General features: G+C 44.3%; 2 protein-coding genes across 2 annotated transcripts; one reads left to right on the top strand and one right to left on the bottom strand.

Annotated features, from left to right (window-relative positions):
- Positions 1-1,196: 1,196 nt before the first annotated feature.
- LOC135342862 (cilia- and flagella-associated protein 44-like) lies at positions 1,197-13,438 on the bottom strand. The gene is made up of 32 exons (XM_064539700.1): positions 13,295-13,438; positions 12,537-13,233; positions 12,345-12,487; positions 12,008-12,170; positions 11,628-11,730; positions 11,222-11,441; positions 10,778-10,988; positions 10,552-10,620; positions 10,395-10,478; positions 10,180-10,302; positions 10,003-10,102; positions 9,553-9,700; positions 9,110-9,254; positions 8,777-8,887; positions 8,491-8,652; positions 7,641-7,916; positions 7,178-7,320; positions 6,625-6,889; positions 6,470-6,525; positions 5,890-6,109; positions 5,580-5,653; positions 5,039-5,336; positions 4,518-4,706; positions 4,308-4,382; positions 3,823-4,212; positions 3,388-3,636; positions 3,067-3,201; positions 2,790-2,899; positions 2,287-2,733; positions 2,112-2,169; positions 1,700-2,002; positions 1,197-1,517 (listed from the first exon to the last, which is right to left on the bottom strand). Exons 1-32 carry the CDS (start codon positions 13,369-13,371, stop codon positions 1,338-1,340), a joined length of 6,024 nt encoding a protein of 2,007 aa, XP_064395770.1. The 5' UTR covers positions 13,372-13,438; the 3' UTR covers positions 1,197-1,337.
- A 106-nt stretch (positions 13,439-13,544) lies between these two features.
- LOC135342855 (ribosome biogenesis protein BMS1 homolog) lies at positions 13,545-19,775 on the top strand. The gene is made up of 13 exons (XM_064539693.1): positions 13,545-13,708; positions 14,050-14,273; positions 14,403-14,482; positions 14,582-14,770; positions 14,963-15,227; positions 15,371-15,516; positions 15,582-15,722; positions 15,786-15,857; positions 15,996-16,092; positions 16,504-17,712; positions 18,118-18,393; positions 18,630-18,691; positions 18,890-19,775. Exons 1-13 carry the CDS (start codon positions 13,590-13,592, stop codon positions 19,703-19,705), a joined length of 3,696 nt encoding a protein of 1,231 aa, XP_064395763.1. The 5' UTR covers positions 13,545-13,589; the 3' UTR covers positions 19,706-19,775.
- Positions 19,776-19,859: the final 84 nt, after the last annotated feature.

The following is a 19,859-nucleotide window of genomic DNA, read 5'->3' as shown; positions in this document are numbered from 1 at the left end:
GTCTCATCACAGCTTATCATGTATAGTCCTCTAGTGTACTGTATCCATTCCTACACAACAACAAGAATAGCATGCAACACACCATGAAGGGGTCCACTTAACTTACAACACAGTGACTATAAATATTAGCCTTCAATGATGTATATACATAACACATTTCCTATACATAACTTTGCAATGTGTTTGCCCATCTTTGTGGAGATTGAAAGTTGTTAGTAAACAGTGACCTCTTACTAGGCTCTAGTTACTTACACTGTCTGCAGGGGAGGCTTCTGTTGCTAGACAAGTGCACCACCATCCTATATACATGCACTAGGGAGCTGACTATAAAAGCAGGGGACCAGCTCATGCCACATCAAGCAACAACTGGTGAAAATCAACTCTCCAAAGTTACTCCAACAACTCCAAATCATTTAAGAAAATGAACAAGTCTCTCTTTGCTGTGCTCCTGGTGTGTGCCTTTGCAGGCCTGGCCTATGCTGCCCCCTACAATGATGAGATGGAGGAACAAGACGAAACACAGCAAGCCATTCAACTGCTCAAAGCTCTTCAGTCCCTACAGGAGATGGAAGACGAGCAGGTCAACGTCCAACAGCAGCAGGGTGGCGGAAGGAATACAGCCAAGTCTCAATGGTTCCGTGCTGCTTTGGGAGCTGCTCATCACCTTTTGGGTCGCAAATAAGAGAAGCAAATTGAAGTGATGGAGCCTTGTAGTAGAGACAGTTAACTGCTGTAGATAGATTTAGCTATTATTTTAGAGTGTTGTGTGGACAAGGTTCATTAAAAATTGATGTAATCTATGAATTGTACCAACAATAATTTAATTAACGAGATCAACCTTATATAATTATTGACGACTGCGTGACTATAAAGAGAGATGCTGTCATCGTTAGCAGCATTGGGAACACCATAGTCTCCGTTAGACAGTGCTGAATTTAACTAATTTAGTATGTAAAAGAGACTTTTGCACAACTGACTGTAATACATGATACGTATATGGGCTATGCGTATTACAGTGCAAAAAACTGTAACTATAACAGCGGACTGTATAAAGGCAGCGGACTGTATAAAGGCAGCAGACTACATACAGGCAGTATAAGTTGCATAAACGCAAAAGGATGCATTAAGAGATTCAATATATCAGATACAAAGCGGTTATAGTTACTGATTTAGTGTGTGGACATAATAAATTCACATTGATGTAGCCTCAAAATAATTATGAATCATTATAGCAGTTATTAATTAACAATAATAGGTACAATAATAAGAACACAAGCTTATATATACATACAAGTGATCGGGTAGCCTAGCTAGCCAGTTCAGTGTCACATGACTAACTATACAGTCTGTGGTGGGGGTTGTGGGGGTGGGGCAATGCGCCCACCCTTCAACTGTAGTACTTGTATCTCCTCTCGTATGGCTTCTATCTCTCTTACTTGTATTCTCACTAGTGCCAACAGCCGCTCCCTTTCCTCACCCGCCTCCATACCTCCATCGCCCCCGGCAACATCCTTACTCTGTGTGTGTGTGTGTGGAGGGGGGGTTGTAGTTTATAAAGGCAGCAAATAATGATGCCAGGCAGCAAATAATGATGCCAGCCATTTATAAAACCGTACTTACAGAGAAATGATGTTTTTACATGATCAAAGTATGTACATAATTATACGCAACAACACCACCTGTGCATGTACTAGCTCACCATAGACTTTTGCCTGCTGTTGAGTTGGTCCTCTAGACTCCGTTGGGCAATGATCAGCTCATTTTGTCTGTCTAGTCTCTTAGTGTTTTCTCTCGTTGTCTGAGCTAGCCGTTTCTTCTCAGAGTCAATCTTCCCAGTGAGAGTGGCCAAATCATGTTCTGCTTTCTCCTCCAGAACCCTCAGTTTAGATCTAAGCTCCTCGACAATGTGGTTGACACCGAGACCCTCCAGTCGGTCAAGATCCACCACGCGCCCAAACTTGAGCATCATGGCCTCTTTCGCTTTCCCATCAAGTTTGGCAATCTGGAAAGAGGGAATCAATATTCAAAATGCTACATAGCAAACTGATAGCAACTGATAACATTCCTTGAACACCATTACACACACACAGGGCCGATGTGTTTCACTTCACCTTGGAAAGCATTTCTTTTTTCTCTCTCAACAACCTCAGATGTCTTTGCCTCAGCTCTCTAGAAGGACATAATCCACAATAATTACAGGCTAAAACACATCTCTACAAGCAATAAAATGTATACTTAATAAATACATTTAATATCATAGAATTGCAATACTGGGTCAGTGCTCACTTGTATCTCCTCTTCTCCTCTTGCTTCTCCGTGGTCAGCTCGCCAATCCTCCGGCTCAGGTGATAGAGTGTTGGGGCCGGGAACACAAGACAAGAGGCTATTGACGAGGGGGGCTCCCCCTCCGGCTGGTGATACAGTATCTGATGTAGTGCCAGCACCGCCACTTGGTCCAGCTCATTCAATCGCTGCTGTTTCTTCAACTGGAATGCTCGCAATTCATTCAGAGCAGACTTGACGTGTGTTTCCATTGTTTTGGCTTTCTTTTTCATCCCTTCGAGTTCTTTACGACCCATTTCGAGGGACCTCTTCTCGTCATTGACAGCCTCCTCGAGATCGAGTCTATTTTCTCGTAACTGAGTGGCCTGCTCGTAGAGGGTGGGGTCACAGCCGGGGGGACAAATGGAGTCATCCAATTCACCCTCGATGTCACTCTCGTCATCAGATGAACTGTGTGTGTGGTGTGGGCGTGTATGTGGGGGTATGTGTGTGTGTGGGTGGGTTACCTGATGTAGTCACTGTCGGATTCCTCATCACTTTCCTCATCATCATCGTCGTCTTCTTTTTTGTCAACCTCCATTTTCTTTTTGGCACGTTTGATCTTTTTACGAAACACCTACAGTGTATATACACACAATATAAGGCAGCAAAGAAAAATCTAACGCTATAACGATCAATAATAATCATGTATTGTCGTCTTGGATGCCCAGAACTACAGAAATTATGGACCTTCCATTTCCATATAAACTAACTAAGTCTTGCTGTGTTGTATACGGACGTTACCTTGAGCAGAAACTCCTTGAACTTGTTGTTGTCTCCCACAGCTGTTAAGAAGGACTGCTCCAGAGTCTTCTCCTGCTCTACCAACTGTCCCAGCTTCTCCTCCCTCTCTGACACACTCCACTGGGACTCCTCAATCTGAGGGGGGGGTGTACACTTAGTACACACTACACACTATACAGAGTGGGCACTTATAAAACACTTGTTGGGTTTATCCAAACAAAATTATGGCACAGCAGTGAATCCGAGGAGTAGTGAACTTTAAACTTTAGCTTAGGTAAATCTATCCCTCAATCTACATAATTTTGTAAAGAAGAGACTCACCTTTTCTTCCATTTCTTGTCTCTCGCGTTTCTTGTTGCGATAACGGCTAGTGAAAGTCGTCTCTTTCTTTTCGAATTCTTTGAGCAGCTGCAACTCCTCAAACTGAGTGATGTGCCTCAGGTCTGCCCTTACCATGGTGATGTCAAGCTCCGCCTTCTCGTGACGCAGCCGCAACAGTGCCTCATCAAACTCTTCCTTTAGTGCCTCTACTTTAGCCAGCAGACAGTCCCTCTTGTACACAGACCGTATCTATGAGACGAAAATGAGATCATCACATGAAAAACAGAATGTTTTGCTAGCATCTAACACAATATGCGAGGGTTGATCAATTCGCAACGCAAAGCTAAGTACACACGATCCTTGCCAGGACGCAATAGTTAGATTTCAAAGGGCTGCTGATTTGGTAAGTTTTTTCACCAGCTAGTAATACAGTACCTGTTGTTCTTTCCTGAGTACAGCTTGTAATGGTGTGAGCGTCTCCTCCTCCACAGAACATGTTGATCCAGGCCGACTCAGCTCCACACTGCACTCATCACTTTCGTCCTTTGCCTCCTCCACAGCTTCACCACCACTGCCATCTTCACTTCCCTCGCCACCGAACCCACCAAAGAATCCACCATCAGCCCCGGTAGCAGCTGCCTGTCTCTCAGCATCTTCCTTGGCCTTTAGCTGTTCCTTGAATACCAGTAGACTGTCTTTAGTGTACTCGAGACGTTTCTCTGGGACCTCCTCTCGTTTAATGACAGGGACAGGAGGGAGTGGTTTGTGTAAGTGCTTGTGCAGTGAGGACTGGATTGCCTCTATCTCAGACACTAGGCTGGAGATCTGGTGTGGATAAAAACAAATTAAGGCACCGAAAGCATTATATACATAGTTATGTATAAGTATACATGTACATGCAGTGGATATGGATGGCATACTTTGTCAATGACTTGAAGCTTCCAATCCCTGAGTGAAATCAGCTTGTCATTGTATGCCATCTTCCCATCAAATATCTGAAATAAAAAATATCCACTAAATTCATGCACAACACATCATCATACATGGTATAGTAAAGTACATGAGAGTACACACAGTCAATGATTGATACATTGTGTGTGCATGGACCACCACAACACAGCCTACAATACCTGCTGTCTGAGCAGGAGGAGCTGCTTCCTCTTAGACTCAGTGGTGACCCTCTGATGCTCTGGGACCACATAGTCACTGGAAGTCTTGAGTTTGTAGTCCCCCACATTAGATTGTGCCACCTTGAGAGCGTTAGCCTCCTCTGGGTCATCAAACTTGGAGTCTGGTTTTGACTGTTGCAACTCTTCCCACTACAAAGACAGGAACACAATTATAATTATTAGTTCTGCAGAATCTGTGCAATAACAGGTTGCAGCAGGCTAATGATAAACCACATTATGTACAGTGTACTTGCCTGTGAACTTGACACAAGGGCTACCATAGTTATAGTATCAGCATGTACTTGTTCATTGTGAACATTCTGTAAAACCCTGCCTCCTCTAAAAGTATCATATTTATACAATACAATGATCATGTAGCCATCAAACTGTACACTGGCCCAAAATATGCTACAAGACAATGTACAATGCCGGTGTGTCAGTGGTAGTGTACATGTACATAAGTAATATTAATATTCAATTACCTCTTTTTTCCTGATTTGCTTACTGAGCCTGCGGGCCTCTTGCTTGCTGAGGGTCCTCCCATCAACGGATAGCTCACTCGTGTGTTTGTCCCCTGCTCCACCCATTACACGACTCTTGCGTCGATCCTTCTCCCCTAAACCTTCCCAGGGAGTAACTAAAGTGGACTCAGCCTCGAGAATCTTATCCATGAGTTTGATAAAAATATCAGAAAGGCTGGCACTGCGAAATGAAGTAACTTTCTCAACCTCAGTGAATGTCCAGACAGTGATGAGGTCACATGCTACGTTGGCCTTGTATCTGAGGGGAGAGAGAGAACTGGTTAGTGTGGGCCGGGGCAATGTGTACATACCAATTTGGCGAATTTTACCAAACTATAAACTGTGCTAAATTAAAGTTTTCCGGTGGACACAACGTTCTTGCTGTAGTAGCCGTGCGCCTGAGACGCCAAATTGGGTTCAAATGGCTCATTCGCCAAATATAATACTCAGTAAATTTTCCAGTTATACGGTATAATAGTAAAAACTACATGACTGTTCTTACTTGTTTTGTAGTTTCCTGAGAGACACAGCAATCTTCTCACTCTCCCAGGCCATCTCTTTCCTCACTATAGCAGCCTGCAGTAGCACCAAGCAAGCAATGACACACTCACTCACCTAGCCACTTAGAGGTAGGATGATTGTAAGCTACAGATACAGCACACACAAACCGTGTACATGTTGATGTGTGCAAAATTATGTATGTACTGTTGTAGCATGCATGTACAGTACCGTATAGCGGGTTATTGTCGTATGGTGGAAAATCACCCGCTATACGGCATATAGCAGTACTACCCCCCCCCCCCCCTCCTGACCTTCTCCAGAGTTTCTAGGCGTAGCTGTTCCTCCATGTGCGGGTCCATCACAAACTCCCTCTGGTCTAGTCTCAACTCTTGAGGGAGCTCGTTGTCCCTCTGTCGTAGCTTGGTAAAGGTGCGTCTTAGAGAGGCTATCTGTCTACGAACTGTTTGCTTCTTCTCTTCGGCTAGCTTCATCATACGATCATGTTCAGCCTTCTGTTTAGCATCCTCTATGCTACAGAGGGAAGAAGTGTGATTTATACATGTAGAGTTGGCTCTATAACTAGAGTTCTGGTGGTCCAATTTCAACGATTTTCTGATTTTCTGGAAGCTTAGAAGGAGCTCTTTCAGATGGTATGCTCAAATCTCAAATTTGGGAACGGGCCATAATTTCTCATTTTTGGAAAAATTCCATGGGCTATATATAGCCAGGCCAAAAATTAGACTTTTAATTTTAAAACACCATCTTAACGAGCTCATTGTACGCTTACATAAAATCATAAAATTAATGTGATTGGACCAACGGAACTAAAGTTATGGCCGTTCAAAGACCTGTAGTTATAGTTGCTGTATATAAGTACAGTGGAGCACTCACCTGTAGTGCTCAGGGTCCTCAATGTCGTTGGCAGACTTACCAGACTCAGCAGGAATCTGCAAAACGACACACATACAAGTTTGAAAATGAATACTGGGAAAGATCCCATACATTGCATATACAGTAGGGTTGTGTGTGTGTGTGTGTGTGTGTACCTTGACTCGCTGTGCCTTGATCCTCTCTCTCTGCTCAGCAGTGGGTAGGTTGGCTTGGTACACAAACACATTCCCATCACCCCCACCACTCACAAGGAAGCGATCATCAAAGGTCGTTGCTAGGTGTGACACGGACCCGTAATGGTTGTCATGCATACTCAGCGACCAATAGGAATCCAGGGTGGACAGGGCGTAGGGGGCGGAGAGAGGATGGATACGGACAATCCCATTGGACGATCCCGTTAGCAGGTAATCACCAGACGAGCTGTGTAAATAGTTAAAGCTTTTCAACTGTTACAGTCTAAATGAAATACCGTATGGTGTGAAATTATCGAGGAACTTAAACTTTCGTGGAATGGCCTTGAATAAATTTCGCGCTGTTTGGTCAAATGACGTTGTGTTTTCCGTTAGCTATATAAGTATTTCGTAAACCTAATTTTCGTGGAGGATTGTTAACCCACGAAAACAGCGAAAATTAAGCAAGCCTCTTGAACATTTTGTGCTATAATTATAGTACGCTGTTATTAAACCACAGGCCACACAATAAGCTCACCTAAATGTCAGACAGTGTAGTGGAGTGTCCTCCCCACACACTGGGGGCACTGGTAGGGTGTGGGATGACTCATAAGGCTCTGGATCAACTGAGGTAGCACCATCCAGAGAGCACTGGTACAGGTAGCCAGCATCATGGCCACTCTAGAAGGGAGAGGAGGAGTGCTGTCAGAACTATCTCATTGTATGTACATGTATACAGTGTGTGTGTACAGGTCAGAGAGGATTGTAATACAGTCCATTGTGGTCATCCTACATGTACATTGTATTTAAGCAGGCCACCCTCTCCAGGTTAATCAGCACCACAATCTACATAGCATGTTAGCAGGCCACCTCTTTATTACAGCCACTGTTGGTCTGTCCAATGTGTCCACTATAGACAGGTTTCAGTTTCAGTTTCACTGCACACACATCATTTCCTATCCCCATCCTAGACAGACTGAGTTATGATATTACACACTCACCATGGAAACCCAGAAGTTATTTTCGTCTCCATGATTGTAGAATGAGCTGAGTATAGTTCCAGGTTCTTTGACCTTCTCTTCCTTGGTAGGGGGCTGTCCCTCTGCTCCCTCCTCCCCCTCCACATCCTCACAACCTTCACTCTCCTCATCAGCCTCGTCCTCATCCTGGGACACATAGTCATCTCCCAAAAGCTCACGTCGTTTCTGCTTTTTAGCCTCCTTCTCTCGTAGCTTGGCCATTCTCCGTGCAGTCAGTCTGACCTCTTCTTCTTCAGCCTAGGGGGACAAAAACAAGTGTTAGGATTCAAGTTTTGACTCTAGAGATGACAGGTAACATTACAATCCTTGACCACTAATTACTACCTTGGCCAATAAACTGCTTGTGGCACTCATGGCCATGTAGTAACTAATCCATTGTAATGCCTAGAGAGTGAAAGATTGTTAATTTTACCTAATCTCAGACAAGGGCCTTTTTAGGATTTTGCACAAGTGGGTGAAAATATATATGGGTTCCAAATGACTTGTAGGAATTTACTTGCTCCAAATCGGGAGATTTACTCACACTAAAATATACTCTGTCAGTACACTGTACATGCAGAAATCTTTCCACAGGGAAGTAATACTGTTGCTTGTTCCAAACTTGATATAAATCTACACTACTACCTGACATAAGCACCACACACACACACACACACACACACACACACACACACACACACACACACACACACACACACACACACACACACACACACACACACACACGCACGCACACACACACACACACACACGCACACACACCCTGAGCCTATCCTTGATGGAGGTGAACCTCACACACACACACACATACCCTGAGCCTATCCTTGATGGAGGTGAACCTCCTGGCTGTGTACTTGACAGGGTCGAGGTAGTAGGACTTGGACGTGTCGTACTTCTCCTTCTTTGGTGCCTCTATCTCCATCATGCTACCATCTTCACAGCACACCAGAAGGTGCAAAGGTCGATCAGCCTCCTGGAGCACAAAATTCAACACCAGTTACACAGCTATCAAGGTTGCCATGTACAGATAAAATATATGTGATGGAATAATTTAACTATTCTCATACTGTGCATGGTGATGTCTGTACTGTACTGACCTGTTGTCCAGAGGACCATTGTATGGTTGCCACGGGTGACGGAGTCGACACAAATCCGATTGGCTCATAGTTGTCAGCAGCATTCAGGAAGAACACAGTGCTGTTCTTACCCTGCATGGTGCAGCATTGCACACACTCACAGTCTAGCTAGTAATTTATAAGTACAACAAATCATCAGAGTTAACACCAGCTTTAAGAAAATGCTACTCGTGATTAACATGATTAAATAATCATGAAAGGTTGGATCTGTTGGGCTAGTACAGTACAGAGTGCAGACTAACCCAACACAGACTAGGGGGTGAGGTACATGCACTGAGCTAACTGGACACTCACTCCACTGGCGATGATTTGTCCCTGAGGGTGGACTGCAAGACAAGTGATGGCCAGAGAGTGTGGCTTGAGGGCATGCAGCAGAGTGAGCTGATAGCGCTGTCCCCGTCTGTGTCTCTGGCCAGTCTTCTCCTCCAGTTGCAGCACTCTAGAGCAGGGGAAAAGGGAGGTCATGTGAGCACGTAGGATACAATGTACGTATACATGTAATAGAATATTTTGCTGGTGAAAAACTTTTGCAAATGAGCAAAATCAGCAGAAAAATGGATCAACTATTGCATTCTGGCAAGGATTGTGTGTACTATGTTAGGTTTGCGATTTTATTTTTGCTAGGTGATCACGCTCGCAAAAACATTCTAGTAATACGGTACACTGAATCTCAGCCTTTTAACAGTATTAACCGGTAAGTTTGGACACCTATTGCGACTACTGCATGCTCTACTGACCTGAGGACGCCGTCCTGATGGCCTGTGATGAGAGTGGTTGCAGTGGGGTCAATAGTGGGAGGGGCCCAGAGGAGACTGGAGCCTCCGGAGGAGAACTGACTGTGGCACAGCACCTCCTTCGAGGGAAGGTCATACACACGAACAGACCCTGAGAGGTGTTATGGAAAGATGATGCTTTACAACATTACTGTGGATCCTTTACCAGGCTACAGCTTAGCATTGTATTTCAATTATGTATACAATGACCCTTTACCAGACTATCATTACTGTGTATATTTTATTTGTAGGACTAGTGATTCTTTACCAGGCTACAGTTTAGTATTGCATTTCAATTATGCACACAATGACCCTTTACCAGACCAACTATGACATTCATTTGTAAGCCAGTGATCCTTACCAGAAAAACAGGTACAGGGTCAATAAACGTACACATGAAATACACTAAATTACCATTCTCTGCAATGGTGGCTGCCTGGTGTGCAATGGGGCAGCAGGCTAGTCCAGTGATGGGGCCACTGTGGAAACTAATCAACTTCTCAGGGGCCTTGCGCTATTGAGAGAGACAAACACAATCAGTCAATAGCTACTAACCATTCTCTTTGCAATGCAACGTAGTGGTTTACTTACAGTGTGAGATACAACAGTGTCAATCTTCCAGATAGCTCCACAAGCATCTTGAGCAAACCAGAGGGTGGGTGTGTTCGGATCCACACTGCGAGCCATGCTCTTGATGCTCACATCATGGCCCACCTGCATACACACAGAGAGAGGAAGAGTGTATGAATTGAATTGTAACTATATTATTATCTTATGACATTTTTTCTTCATTATTATTTGAGTACCTTGATCTCCACTAGAGGGTCTATCTCGAACACTGCATTGTCATCAGTAATGTCAGCACTGTCTATACTCTCAAAGTCCCATACCTGTAATCAGTACACAGGCAGTGTCAATATAATACTAGCTCTCCTGGCAATACTAATTACAACAATTGCTTACCCTAACAAAGCCATCCACTCCTGCTGATATGAGCTCTCCCTCGTCCAGGTAGATGGTCTCAATCATGCCCTACATGCATGGAGCAAAACACACACAGTAAGTAAGTAGCACAATTATGGTACTGTACTGTATTACACACTACATTGTGACAGAATTACTTCTAAGTAAGTAAGTAAGTACAGAAAACGATACTGTATACATGTAGGTACAGTTTGTACTAGCTTACGTTGTGACAGAACTTCTTTCCCTTCCTGCTGATCTCTACCTTGATGAAGCCACCGTCCCAGAGCAGCAGGTTCCCCCATTCAGTGCCTGACAACACCTTGCCATCCGGGAGCTCCACGTAGGCTGAGATGTCTGAAATCTCAACACGACCAAACTTGCCCAGGTAACCTTGCAACTTGAGACCAGTAAATGTTGTCGCCATTTTCCAGAACCTGGGCAGACAGTAATATTAATGTATTTACACTGCCTAATTTAATTATGAATGGTTTCAGAAGTACCAAACTGCAGGTACGTATACCCAGCTAAAATTGTACCAAACTGGTGCCCATAAAACATTTACCAAAATGGTACCAGCTAGAAATTGGTACTCAGCTAAGCAGCTTGGCTCCCCAAATTGTACAAGACTCTGCACCAAAGTGTACCTCTATGTATATACACACTGTACCTGATGTGACCAGTGCCAGAGGTTGTGAGTTGACCAGGGTTCTCAGGTGAGAAGCTGACTCGATAGATATCCTGGGAGAAGGCCTTGCTCCTCAGTACAATATGCTCTCTCTTCCAGTCCCACACAGTGAGCATGTAGTCAGGGTTGCCCCCAATGGAGGCCAGTAGCTTCCCACTACCAGGGGAGAAGTCCATGTGACTGTACATCTCCTCAGTACCACCTATAGTATAGTATAATAGTGTACACTGTGCCTACACCAGGTATAGCTAAAGTCACTGTGTGTGCATAGTATGTAATTCAATCCTACAATATATCGAATGGCAAGGGGTTGGAACGCTTCTTAAGTGATACTTAAATAAGACTCATTCTGAGAAGGTATAGTCACTTGCTACACGGTTCACAGTACCTCTGAGGACACGGTACAGCTTGAGTTGAGGGTACGTGTAGATGGCTATCACTGGTTGAGTGCCTTTCTCCCCCACAGCAAAGTACTCTGTGCTGGGATGAACCTGAGGAAGGGGGGACAACCGATTATTACTAGCCTAATATCATTACTGTACATTTTTTGCACAATCAATGCATCAATACTGTATTACTAGAATGTTTTGCGAGCATCAAACATATGCAAACTTTGCGAGGGTTGATCAATTCGCAACAATAAAATCGCAAAGCCTAAAATTAATTAGTATACTGATAAATACACACGATCCTTGAATGAGATCGAAAAAGGGTCAATTTTTCTGCTGATTTGGCTCAAGTTTTTCACCAGAAAAATATTGTACTCACTGCTATTGCTCCAATTCCTCCACCTCCCAAACTCCTGAAGAAGGATTGCTTTTGCGAGGAGAGGTTCAACAGCATCACCATGTTGCCAGCAGCATAGGCCACAGTGTCCTTGCTCAGTACGGCAAGGTTGGAACGCTTCTGACACTCGTAGCCAAAAGAGTGACTGGAGGATTGTCAAGGAAGCTACTTACTTAGACTGTATACAAGGTTGTCTATATGCATGGCTGTATGTAATAACGATGCTATGTACTAGGATAGTCTCATGAATCAATCGCCCTTCTTTTGGGGAATTGCGGCTGATTCACGAGACTAGTAGTCTAGGGTAGACAGTGGATACAATAGTTCCAACATGTTGTCAGTTGAGAGGTTGACAGTCTCTGGGCCTGACTTGAGTGAGTCGTAGCTGTAATCAAACACTTGCTCTGGTTCTGTCTCCTCCTCGTCGTTTACTGCCTCCTCCACTGCTGACTCAGCAACAATCTGTGTGGATACAAAATAATTATATAGTACACACATAACCACGCTCCACCTTCTCTGAAATTTGTGTCACAGCTTGTTCCTCTTTACTAGTTGTCGTCTCACTGTCAGGAGGTGGCTGCTCCTCCGATACATTATCGTTGGGAGGTTGTTCCTCTGATGCATTCTCGTTAGGAGGCTGCTCTTCTGATGCATTCTCGGTAGGAGGCTGCTCTTCTGATGCATTCTCGTTAGGGGGCTGCTCCTCTGATGCATTTTCGTTGGGAGGTTGTTCCTCTGATGCATTCTCGTTAGGAGGCTGCTCTTCTGATGCATTCTCGTTAGGAGGCTGCTCTTCTGATGCATTTTCGTTGGGAGGTTGTTCCTCTGATGCATTCTCGGTAGGAGGTTGTTCCTCTGATGCATTTTCGTTGGGAGGTTGTTCTTCTGATACATTCTCGTTAGGAGGTTGTTCCTCTGATGCATTCTCGGTAGGAGGCTGCTCTTCTGATGCATTCTTGTTAGGAGGTTGTTCCTCTGATGCATTCTCGTTGGGAGGTTGTTCCTCTGATGCATTCTCGGTAGGAGGCTGCTCTTCTGATACATTCTCGGTAGGAGGTTGTTCCTCTGATACAGCCTCGTTTGGAGGTTGTTCCTCTGATGCATTCTCGTTAGTCTCGGCCACAGTGTCCCCAGCCCCGTGTGCTTCATCTTGTCCTTGCTCCACTCTAACCTCAGTATTGGCTGCATCAGTGATCTCAGCCTGGTCGCTGAAGAGTGGGGATGACCATTACCAACTGAAGTATACCACATTTTTACAATAATTTATACCTTAGGCTATGATGAGAACTTTCTTGTGCATTCTCGTCTCCTCCATCTGTTTTTATGTCTTTTTCAGACTGGTCCATTCTGTAATAAGTTAAGCCACACTTCTCTGTTTTGACTTTTATCAAAATTTAATACAATAATTTAAATAGAGCGCATCAAATTTGCAAGTTTGTCGGTTGCTAAGGTTGTTGCTATGGTAGTCCTCCCATAAATTAGCCGCCCTTCTTTTGTCAATCCCTTTCCTTCTAATGGAAACACTTCGGCTTATTCTCTCACCCACGTGGCATGCAAAACGAGAATGGAGACTGACAGCAAAGCCAAAGCTCATCGCAAGAGGCAATCAGGGCCTAAGGCGGAGAAGAAAAAGAAGAAGAAGAGCACTGAAGAGGGATCCAACCCAAAAGCTTTCACCAACAAGTGAGCGCTAGGTCATAGCAAGCAGCAGGAGTTGTCCACTGATGAACGTTACATATTTATACAATGTTTATATCACTGCAATATAATTAATTTACTATGATGTTTTGCGAGCATCAAACATATGCGAACTAACTTTGCGAGCATTGATTAATTCGCAAAAATATAATCGCAAAACCTTCTCCTTGTAATTACAAACAATCCTTGCCAGAACGCAATAATTAGATCGTAAAGGTCATTTTTTCTGCTGATTTGACTTATTCGTAAAGATTTTTCATCAGCAAAATATTCTGAGTAATTATGCTTCACATGTGCATTGTATAATAATGATTATATGCACACAGGTCAGCGGTCCGAGCTGCTCGTGCTGTGAGGAGGAACTTGGACAATGAGAGCAAGAGAACACATGTTCCCGTTGTGGACAGGACGCCGTTGGAACCTCCCCCTATGTGTGTGGCCATTGTGGGACCCCCCAGGGTGGGGAAAACCCTCCTCCTTCAGTGCCTGCTCAAGAACTACACTCGACAGAATCTGACTAGTCTCCGTGGACCCATCACCGTGGTGTCTGGTATGCTATTTTACACAGAGTGTGTGTCTAGTACCTGCCGTTGCAATAGCTTTGCAAATACACGCGTCTAGGTTTTGCACAACTTTTAATTATTATTGTACTTTCTTGTGAGTAGTGTTGTCTTTGCAGGTAAGAAGAGGAGACTGACCTTCATTGAATGCGGGAATGACCTCAACTCAATGATCGATGTTGCCAAAGTTGCAGACCTGGTAAGTGCATGCAATACCACATCTAGGTCCTCTTACTGGTGGGGATGCCAGCTTTGGTTTTGTGCATATAATACTGTGTCTCACTTTGCATGTATACAGGTCCTCCTATTGGTCGATGCCAGCTTTGGTTTTGAGATGGAGACATTTGAGTTCCTCAACATTCTTCAAGTGCATGGCTTCCCCAAGGTCATGGGTGTGCTCACTCACCTTGACATGATAGCTAGTGCCAAGACTGTCAAGAAGACTAAGAAAAGACTCAAGCAGCGATTCTGGACTGAGATATATCAGGTACTGTACCGTGTTACTAGAATATTTTACAAATTGACCTTTTGAAATCTAACAATTTTATTCAAAGATCGTGTGTATTTACCAGTACTAATTTAGGTTTTGCGATTTTATTTTTGTGACTAGATTGAAATTCGCTACTTACAAATTACTGGGTTGCTTTTTTTGTTTAAAATTTGAAATTTCTCCCTGTAGGGTGCTAAATTGTTTTACTTGGGTGGTCTTATCCACGGGCAATACCCAAAGTCTGAAGTACACAATTTGGCTCGGTTCATCTCTGTGATGAAACTACCCCCCCTGGAGTGGCGGGGGGCACATCCCTACGTTTTTGTGGACAGGATGGAGGATATGACTGAGCCAGAGGAGAAGAGGGTCAACCCTAAGTGTGACCGGAGAGTGTGTCTCTATGGTTACACAAGAGGAGCTAGTCTCAAGCCAAACACTGCTGTACACATACCAGGTATACAATGTAACTGTTACACGTAACAGCTTTGCAAAGACGGTGGGAAAATAGCAATTATATCATGATATGCAAATTGTTGTATGTTTAGAAATTTTGTATTTATGATAATTTTCGTACACTAAAGTACCCCCCCTCCCCAGGTTGTGGAGACTATGTACTGTCGGAGGTGAGTGTTCTCCCTGACCCTTGCCCGCTGCCTGATGCTAGTAAGAAACGCTCGCTCAACGAGAGAGAGAAGCAGGTCTACGCTCCCATGGCCGGAGTGGGCGGGGTCGTCTATGACAAGGTGGGTGGTGTAAAACGACTGTGTTTGTACTTTCTTGATATTAATTTTGATGATTTTCCTATCAGGATGCGGTCTACATAGAGCTGGCGGGTAGCCACGCCCACGAGGGAGCGGAGTCAGCCCCTAACGAGCTCGTCTCTTCCCTGATGGATACACGACACCCTCTAGACATCAAGATGAAACAAGCACAAGTCACGCTCCTCAAGGTGAGTGTAGCTTGCAGAGCTCTGTACTGTCCATCATGTGATAGCCTCCCTCCCCACACACAGGACAGCCTGCCCATTCTCTCAGAGGATCTCTCCTCCGCCCGACGTCAGGTGCTCTTCTCTGATGGTGAAGGAGTGAGTGACACACACTTAATGATACTGTACCTACTGTAAGTCATTTCCATGTTAGCCATCTTTCGATCTTAATTCCTACATTATACAGTTGTCCATTTTTCCAAGCCACTGTTATAATTGTATTTTTGTTTCTTGTAGAACGTGTCTGGTAGTGAGGGAGATGTTGAGACTGAGGGTAGTGATGACGATGGCGGTAGGAGTGGTCGACAGTCGAGGCATAAGAAGACCTCTCCTGGTAAGACACTATAGCGTGAATATCTACAATGTACTAGAGTTGGCTCTGTAACTGGAGTTCTGGTGGTCCAATTTCAATGATTTCTGATTTTCTGAAAGCTTAGAAGTAGCCCGTTCAGATGGTATGCTCAAATCCCAAAGTTGGGATGGGACCAAATTTCCTGTTTTCGGGAAAATACCATGGGCTATATATATTATAGCCCATGGTATTTTGTCAAAAACAGGCCCAAAATAGACCTTTTATTTTAATACATAATCTGAAAATCCTCTATCTGGGCTTCCAAAAAACACAAAATTAACATTTTTGGACCAACAGAACTAAAGTTATGGCCGCTCAAAGATACTCTATGAACGCTTCATTTTGAGAGTACTATAGTTATGTGTTATAATTATGTCTTTCTTGCACACACAGTGAGAGGTGATGATGGCTCCAGTAGCGAGGAAGACGACCAATCAGATGTCAAGAGGAGTAGCGACCAATCAAACAAGAGCTGGCGACTGTTAGCCTGTACAAAACAACGAGCCCGTTCAAATTCGTACGATAGTATTGAACAATCCTCAACAACACTCAGTGAAGCGCAGGATATATCGGAGACATCTGATGTGGGTGTATCTGGTTTCCTTGACGACGAGGCGGAGGAGGGCTCGCTGAGCAGTGAAGTTGTGGAGAGTGAGTGGGAGGCTAGTGGAGAGAGTGACAGTTGTGAGGGCGGTGGAGGGTTTATTGTTGACGAAGCCAAAGAGGAACAAGTTTATCGTGCTCGCAAGAAACGTCGAAGAGCTCTTATCGATAGTGATTCAGAGCCGGAGGTGGAAGTGGGCGGAGTCAAGAGACGAGCGTACATTGCTGACTCTAGTAGCAATGAGGAGGATGTAAATAACGAAATGGAAAATCCAGTGCTGAAAGAAACAGAAAAAGAGCCTCCTTCTAGCTCAGAGGATGAAGACAGCGAGAGTCTCTCTGAGATGGAATCGAAGTCGGAAGTGAAGGAAGGATTGTTGCAAAGAGCAGAAGAAGCTTACAAGAGACGTATCTCAGCTACCACCAACCTCCATAAACTTATCTACTCAAACACACCCAATATCAATAGTGAAAGCGAAAGTGATTCTGATGCCCCCCCTCAAGTTGGTGGCCTCTTTAAAGTTGCTCAGAAACAGCGTCTGTCACTATATCACCATAATGATTCGTCACTGGTCACCGTAGCAACGAGACGAGACTGGTCCGTACCCGAAAATGTAGCTGCTATCAAATGTCTATTTGTCACGGGAAGCTGGGGCGATGAAGATGCCAAAACTTTGTTGGCTGATGATGACGCATTGTATGGCGATTTCGAAGATCTAGAAACAGGCCACACCCACACTGAAGGAGACAAAGAACAAGTAGAAGAAGAGACGGAGGAACAGATTGCCAAGAAACGTGCCGAGAAAAAACTAAAAAAGAGAGCAGCATTTGATTCTCAGCAAGACAACGAGGAAGGTGGCACTTACCTTGATGATCTGAAGAGGGAGGTCTCGGAGGTGGAGCAGAGGAATAAGGCGGAGTTTGAGGGCCTGGACGAGGGAACGAGACAGCTACTAGAGGGAATCCGGCCCGGGAGCTATGTACGCATGGAGCTCAAGAGTGAGTGGGTGGTTACTGTGATTGTAGTCTAGTAAATTGGATCATATGAACTTTAGCGTAAAATTAAGCATCTTTGAACGACCATAACTTTAGTTCCCGTTCATCCAATCACATTAATTTATGATTTTTTAAAAGCTTAGAGAGAGTCATTTCAGAGTATGTATTGAAATTGAATTTGGGCCTGTTTTTAACAAAATACCATGGGTATTTTTCCTAAAGAGAAATTTTGTCCCATTCCAACTTTGGGATTTGAGCATACCATCTGAACGGGCTCCTTCCAAGCTTTCAGAAAACCAGAAAATTGTTGAATTTGGACCATCAGAACTCGAGTTACAGAGCCAATTCTAGTTTAATTTTATTTTGTTTTTTGTTTAATTTGTGTGTTATTTTGTTTCTGTTTTGCAGGTGTGCCGTGTGAGTTTGTGGTGAACTTTAACCCCTGTTACCCGGTGCTGGTGGGCGGGATGTTGCCGGGGGAGGGGAGAATGGGGTACATAAGAGTTCGAATAAAGAAACATCGCTGGGCAAAAAGAATTCTCAAGTCCCATGACCCGTTGATCCTCTCTCTGGGCTGGAGGCGGTTTCAGACCACACCCATTTACTGTGTTGAGGACCACAACATGCGGCAGAGAATGGTCAAATACACACCAGAGCATCTTCACTGTGTGGCCACATTCTATGGTGAGCCTGTGTTAGTTATTCAGAGCAAGAGTGGTGATGTAGTAGAGCGGTAATGCAGTAGAATGGTGATGTAGTGGGGGGGCCCTATGCAAGTAATGAGGTGGCTTTTCTTTAAGTATTTGCATTATTGATGTTTTGCTCACCAAGTGGGCTGAGATAATTATGATTGTACTATTATTAATTTTAGCTGAATCAGATTGTGGTGTGTTTGAATAATGATGTGCCTGTCCCCTCAGGTCCACTGACATCACCTGGTGCCGGGTGTTTGGGAGTACAGTCCCTCACCTCAACAGCCTCTGTGAGTATGCAGCACACTTCACTATACATGCACAGTCATAGAGGTCTTATTAAATTGACTGTACAGTCTACTTTTGTCGAATCAGTCTAATTTCTGATAGCCTGCACAAAGCATTATTGTATGTATTGTGTGTGTGTACTGTACACAAAGCATTGCCAGTACAGTGTACTAATTAGAGACTTGCTTTTCCCTCTGCAGTCTGACTTTCGTATTGCTGCCACCGGGGTGGTTCTGGAACTAGACAAGTCCTCGTCAATCGTCAAGAAGCTTAAGTTGAATGGCACTCCGTGTAAAATCTTCAAGAACACTGCCTTCATCAAGGGCATGTTCAACAGTGCTCTGGAATGTGCCAAATTCGAGGGTGCCGCTGTGAGAACAGTTAGCGGGGTCAGAGGTCAGATCAAGAAAGGGCTGCGGGCGCCAGAGGGTGCATTCAGAGCGACCTTTGAGGATAGAATTCTAATGAGCGATCTTGTGTTCCTGAGGGCGTGGTATCCTGTGAACATTCCAAAGTATTACAATCCAGTCACCTCTCTGCTCAGCAAGGACAAGAGCACTTGGAATGGAATGCGGACAGTCGGTCAGATCCGGTACGAGACTGACACCAAAGCTCCCGTGAAAAAGAACGCCAAGTACAAGCCGATTGTGAGAGAAACGAGACGCTTCAACCCCCTGAGGGTACCCAGAGCTCTACAGCGACAACTACCCTTCAAATCAAAGCCCAAGCAAAGTGAGAAGCGTAAAGAGAAGACACTGTCCTCAAAACGAGCTGTTGTTCTGGAGCCGAATGAGAAGAAGGTTCTCACTCTCATGCAGCAGCTGGCTACTCTGCACAGAGACAAGACTAAGAGAAGACAGGCCAAACAGGACGCTCGATACAAGGACCATCTGGCTGCCAAGGAAAAGGAGGAAGTAATAAAAGTAAAGAAGACTCGTGAGCTGAAGAGAGAGTTTTATCGTGAGCTGGGTAAAGCTCAGCAGAAAATGACCAAAAGAAAGACTCGAGACAAATAACTACAATTAATTTTTGTGATTTAGTACTATAGATCTGCACTAATTATGAAGTCTTTTGACCACGTCATAATTATGTTGTATGACACTTAGACTGGAGGAATGAGGGGGCGGGGCCACTAGAGCTCACATATTTTAATCGGGTTTGAATCGAGGC

Source organism: Halichondria panicea, chromosome 10 (genome assembly GCF_963675165.1).
Source record: "Halichondria panicea chromosome 10, odHalPani1.1, whole genome shotgun sequence".
NCBI classification, from domain to species: Eukaryota; Metazoa; Porifera; class Demospongiae; order Suberitida; family Halichondriidae; genus Halichondria; species Halichondria panicea.
This window is presented reverse-complemented; position numbering and strand designations above follow the sequence as displayed.